The sequence below is a fragment of the Oncorhynchus mykiss genome, chromosome 32, assembly GCF_013265735.2.
Source record: "Oncorhynchus mykiss isolate Arlee chromosome 32, USDA_OmykA_1.1, whole genome shotgun sequence".
NCBI classification, from domain to species: domain Eukaryota; kingdom Metazoa; phylum Chordata; class Actinopteri; order Salmoniformes; family Salmonidae; genus Oncorhynchus; species Oncorhynchus mykiss.
In genome coordinates, this window is record NC_050572.1 from 39,655,594 (window position 1) to 39,661,785 (window position 6,192).

The following is a 6,192-nucleotide window of genomic DNA, read 5'->3' on the forward strand; positions in this document are numbered from 1 at the left end:
CTCTGTGTTGTTGTTTATGTCGCACTGCTTTGCTTTATCTTGGCCAGGTCACAGTTTTAAATGAGAACTTAACCACCTGGTTAAATAAAGGTGACATAAATAAAAAAAAATAAAAACATAAAGAGACATTGAATTAATGTGCCACTGAGCGCATGTAACCTTCGTTGGTCCGCTTTTAACTTGGTATATCATTACCATCACATGGGATGAGACCAAGGTTGTGAATGACAATATTTTAGAGCAGTGGACATATGAGCAGTGGACATATGTTTAAAGCAGTGGACATATGTTTGCTTAAAGAAACAATTAGAGGTACTTTGAGTAATCTGTTACCAATATGTTTTACATATCCTAGGACCATAAAAAACAGATTGTTTTTCATGTCTGAGTATTTCTAAAGAAATGTGTCACTTGTTGGACACAACTTGTAGTCCCTTCAATCTCTCTGACACAACATATCCCATAAGTCCCTATTTACTTATAACGTCATTTCTCTGCGCCTAGTGGTGAGTTGGCTTTAGGAAGAAGGTAAGAACACGTATTAATTTTTAACGATGTATATTTGTATTTTTAAGTCAATTTTCAAATGTATTTAGCTAGGTCAAGTACTACATGTACCGCAAATTCGACGTTGAATGCCTTTTTTGTCGCTAGTTTGTTGTGTAGCATTGGAACCTAAACTGGCTAACGTTAGCTACAGAGCTTGCTAGCTAAATACTCTGTTCTCTCTAATCTAGTAAAAACTCACATATCGCAAAATAGTCGTCATATAGGCCAACTAACTGAAGCTATTCCTCTTTTCATAGAGCTGCAGCTATATGATGTCGCCAGTATCTACTGTGACCTGTTGAGTTAGGGTAGCTTGTTAGCTACCTCATTTGTAGTCTTAGCAACGAATAGCCTAGCCTAGAACCAGTATCAGGGCAGAAGAACAGACGATGAATATGACGAGTCTTCTCCATTCATTGTCCGACTAGTCAGTCTGCAAGCGTTATAATTAAGCAATTAAGGCTCAAGGGTGTGTGGTACATGCCCAATATACCATGGCTAAGGGCTGTTCTTACACCCGACGTAACGCGGATTGCCTGCATATAGCTGTGGTATATTGGCAACATTGCTATTATAAACTGGTTACCAACGTAATTAGAGCAGTAAAAATAAATGTTTTGTCATTGGCTTTCAGCCAATCAGCATCCCGTTTTCGAACCACCAAGTTTATAATGTCAAAATACGTTCATTACCAAATATGGAGATTCCCCGAGCAACTATTGTCTGTATTTAACTAGGCAAGTCAGTTAAGAGCAAATTATTGTTTACAATGATGCCCTAACCCAGGCAAACCCGGATGACGCTTGGCCAATTGTGCGCCGGAACCAGGTACTGCACTGGGATGCAGTGTCTTAGACCACTGCGTCACTCAGGAGCCCGAATCTACTGATGTCCCGCCCAGTATGTACTTCAATAACAGTTCGAAATTAAACTGTATTGTCTGGAATTAATCTATACGCAACAAAAATATAAACGCAACAATTTCATAGATTTTTACTGAGTTACAGTTCATGAGGAAATCAGTCAATAGAGCTATGCATCTGTTGGTCACATACCTTTAAAAAAATGGGCCTCAAAATAGGCCTCAGTATCTCGTCATAGTATTTTGGTGCATTCAAATTGTCATTGATAAAATGCCATTGTGTTTGTCTAATTTATAGGGCACTCGGTACATCACTGACATCCAGGCCATAGACTGTTCTCTCTGCTACCGCATGGCAAGCGGTACCAGAGAGCCAAGTCTAGGACCAAAAGGCTCCTTAACAGCTTCTACCCCCAAGCCATAAGACCGCTGAACAATTAATCAAATGGCCACATGGACTATTTACGTTAACCCCCCCCTTTATTATTATCTAAGCTTAGTCACTTTACAAATTACCTTGACTAACCTGTACCCCTGCATATTGACTCGGTACCAGTACCCCCTGTATATAGCCTCATTATTGTTACTATTTTTTAAATTTATTTAGTAAATATTTTCTTAACTTTCTTGATCTGTTGGTTAAGGGCTTGGCATGTCACGGTAAGGTTTACACCAGTTGTATTCGGCGCATTTGATTTGAGTTGCCAACATTGACATCAACAAACCGTTCACCCACACAATGCCATACACGTGACCTCAACTTGTGAGGCCGGGCCGGTAGGACATGCTGCCAAATTTTCTAAAACGTCGTTGAAGGCGGGTTATGGTACATTCAATTCACTGGAAACAGCTCTGGTGGACATCCCTGCAGTCAGCATTCCAATTGCACGCTCCCTCAACTTGAGACATCTGTGGCATTGTGTTGTGACAAAACTGCACATTTTAGAGTGGCCTTGAAAACAGGAACAGATTGTCTTCAAATATTGAAATTAAGTCCGTTAGCTTTGTAAATAAATATATAGTTTTGTTTTGTATTCAGCAGATTTAATTTCGAAAACCCCCATTTTCACACACGAACCTGCAGCCACTAGTTAGCTCATCAGTTGACGTTCGAAGTTGGTGACGTTGTGCCGCGAAGCAGCGCCACAGAGTTCTGAGCAGTGACTACTTTTTGATCATGCCAATGACGACATTCTATTCACTCTAAATATGCTAAATTCTCAGAGTAAATCATCTAACTTTTGAACCATATATAGTAGGACATGGGGTTTGGACTGTTTTTATGACGCAATTCTCTATTGATTGGACATATTTGTATAAACTTTGAATGAATGAATCATTTTCTGGGTGAACACCCTACAATTGGTTAAAACATTTTTTTTAAACAATACATAGATGAGACACTTTTTCAGTTGCTTGTAAATCTTTTTTTTTTTTTACGTACCGAGCGGGACGGCAATAAATAACAATAGTTGCTCAGCAAAACTCCATATTCTGTGAGTAACAAATGTATTTTGACATTATAACGCTTGCAGAGCTGTCTAATGAGAAAATGTAATGGTAGCTAACTGGGCTAGAGAGGATATCATATTCATCCTCTCCGCCTTTGCTCAGATGCTTGTTCAGCCTAGCCCAGAGCATACACATCATTTTGGCTACAGTTGTTTTGTAACAGTGTTTTAGCAACACTGCTGAACGTGACTGTAGAAAATATCTAAAGATGTAGATAGCGAGGGAGAATTTGAGATTGATATGATTAAGATGCATGTATTTTTTTCTTGCTGATATATCCATTAAATCATGATAAGGGCAATCACTGGACTGAATTGAATAAATTAGTTAGTAAAAAGTTCAAGATCTGAGTTTTCTTTTCAACCCTAAGTTACTCTTTTCCTATCTCAGGCTTATTGGCATCTGGTCTCCTGGCCCTGAAGTTTCCCATCATCTTGCTCACCATGACCAAGCTACTGGAGTGGGTGTTTGGTGTCTCGGTAATAGGTGCAGCATGGGCTCTCGTGACTTTTGACCTTCTGAACTTGAGGCTCCCAGTGGCCTACAAGGAGGTGGCCTGGCCCATGCCTGTGTATCTGCTGGTGGTGTTCGGCTGCTACTCCCTGGCTACTGTGGGATACAGGGTGGCCACCTTCAACGACTGTGAGGAGGCATCCAAAGAACTACAGGATCAGATAAAGGAGGCCAAGGAGGACCTGAGGAAAAAAGGGTTGAAGATGTGAAAAGTACAGACTATAGAGACTATTGAGAGACTATGCAATAGACACCACAATGACAGACTTGAACTCATATACAACTCAAAGTTCTTATCATGGACCATGTTATTTCATTTTGTTCAATGTCCATAGTGGATAAAGTCTTAGTCAAAGCGGTTCTTGCTTAGTTACATACGCCATTGAATGCTGTTGTCCCTATTCTGTGTTCATGATTCACCAAATACAGATGCCTAGTCACTCGGCTGACTCATCCATCATCCAGTACCAGTTTCGACCAATAGCATCAAGGGAAACAGCACAACAACACGTCAACAACACATCAACTGTTTGTACTGTTACATCACTAATGCTTGTATTATTACGTCAACCCTATAAAGGGCACTTTGTGCACCGTTAAGGTAATAGACCAGACCCTTTAGGGAAGTCTGTAACATGCAGCACAGTCAAATCACTGTTGTGGCCAAATGTAGTTAATTGTGAAATGCCTACTAATAAAACTCGAGGGTCATGCTGATGCAGAACGGGACTAGGATTAGTTTCCGGCCAAGGATTGTCAAACACTTGTATACCCTCTAGCTAATTGAGTAGTGTGTCTGGAGATTCAGCTGTTGATTTCACCAGCTAGTGTTTTTGTGTTCAAGAAGTGCACATTCCATTGAGATGTTTCTGACTTGTGTCCTGAGGCAGTTGTGACTTAATAAAGACTGACACATTTTTCCCAAAGCTGTGTGTGTCTGTGGATCTCTCAACATATGGCCTTGGCTTAGGGGCTTCTTTACTTCAACCACAGAATGAATGCTCTGTACTGTTCTATGGAATGGTCTTATATAATATTTATATATTTGGCAACATAAAATATACATACTGTTGTTTCCCTTTAGACTCGGTTTCAGACAGTGCTTGATTTGGGCAGGACCTTGCCGGAGCTGAGTACCGGAACCTAAATACTTGCTACAAAGTATTGTGGATCTCCTGCACTTAAATACACTATATATACAAAAGTATTTAAGCTTGTAGCATGTAAAAATTGCCTGTCCTCGGCTGCAACATTTACTACCGAGTTCCAAACTGCCTCTGGAGGCAAGGGTCAGCACAAGAACTGTTCGTCAGGAGCTTCATGAAATGGTGGAGCAGCCGCAGACAAGCCTAAGATCACCATGCGCAATGCCAAGTGTCGGCTGGAGTGGTGTAAAGCTTGCCGCCATTGGACTCTGGAGCAGTGGAAATCCGTTCTCAGGAGTGATGAATCACACAGAACGTTACCTGCCCCAATGCGTAGTGCCAACTGTAAGGTTTGGTGGAGGAGGAATAATGTTCTGGGGCTGTTTTTCATGGTTTGGGCCAGGTCCCTTAGTTCCAGTGAAGGTATATCTTAATGCTACAGCATACAATGACATTCTAGACGATTCTGTGCTTCCAACTTTGTGGCAACAGTTTGGGGAAGGCCCTTTCCTGTTTCAGCATGACAATGCCCCCCGTGCACAAAGCGAGGTCCATACAGAAATGGTTGGTTGAGATCAGTGTGGAAGAACTTGGCTGGCCTGCACAATGCCCTGACAACCCCATTGAACACCTTTGTGATGAATTGGAATGCTGACTGCGAGCCAGGCCTAATCGCCCAACATCAGTGTACAACCTCACTGCTGCACTTGTGCTTGAATGGAAGCAAGTCCCCAGCAGCAATGTTCCAACATCTAGTGGAAAGCCTTCCCAGAAGAGTGGAGGCTGTTAAAGCAGCAAGGGGGGGGGACAAACTCCATATCAATGCCCATGATTTTGGAATGTGATGTTCGATGAACAGGTGTCCACATACTTTTGGTCATGTAGTGTATAAACAGTACCAGCACCCAAAATGAGTACCGGAACCTTTTTCAGTCCAAGTCAAGCACTGCTTTCAGCTGCCCAGCGACACAAGCCTACCTTACGGGCCAAACTACTTCTATGCTCGCTTCGAGGCAAATAACACTGAAACATGCATGAGAGCATCAGCAGTACCGGACGACTGTGTGATCACACACTCCACAGCCGATGTAAGACCTTTTAAACAGGTCAACATTCACAGGACCAAACGGATTACCAAGATGTGTACTCCGAGTGTGCGCTGACCAACTGGCAAGGGACTTCACTGACATTTTCAACCTCTCCTGTTCCGAGTCTGTAATACCAACATGTTTCAAGCAGACAACCATAGTCCCTGTGCCCAATAACACTAAGGTAACCTGCCTAAATGACTAGCGACATGTAGCAATCACGTATGTAGCCATGAAGTGCTCACATCAAAATCATTATCCCAGAAACCCTACACCCACCTAATTTGCATACCGCTCCAACAGATCCAATCTCTATTGCACTCAACACTGCCTTTTCCCACTTGGACAAAAGGAACCCTTATGTAAGAATACTATTCATTAACTACAACTCAGCGTTCAACACCATAGTGCCCTCAAAGCTCATCACTAAGCTGAGGACCCTGGGACTAAACACCTCCCTCTGCAACTGGATCCTGGACTTCCTGACGGGCTGCCCCCAGGTGGTAAGGGTAGGTAATAACAC

At 42.1% G+C, this 6,192-nt stretch overlaps 1 protein-coding gene across 1 annotated transcript; it reads left to right on the plus strand.

Moving 5' to 3' along the window:
• Positions 1-483: 483 nt before the first annotated feature.
• On the plus strand, positions 484-4,355 carry dpm3 (dolichyl-phosphate mannosyltransferase polypeptide 3). Its single transcript, NM_001165125.2, is given in 2 exon segments — positions 484-528; positions 3,314-4,355. A coding segment is annotated over 1 exon segment (279 nt). The 5' UTR covers positions 484-528; positions 3,314-3,366; the 3' UTR covers positions 3,646-4,355.
• The last annotated feature ends 1,837 nt before the right edge of the window (positions 4,356-6,192 follow it).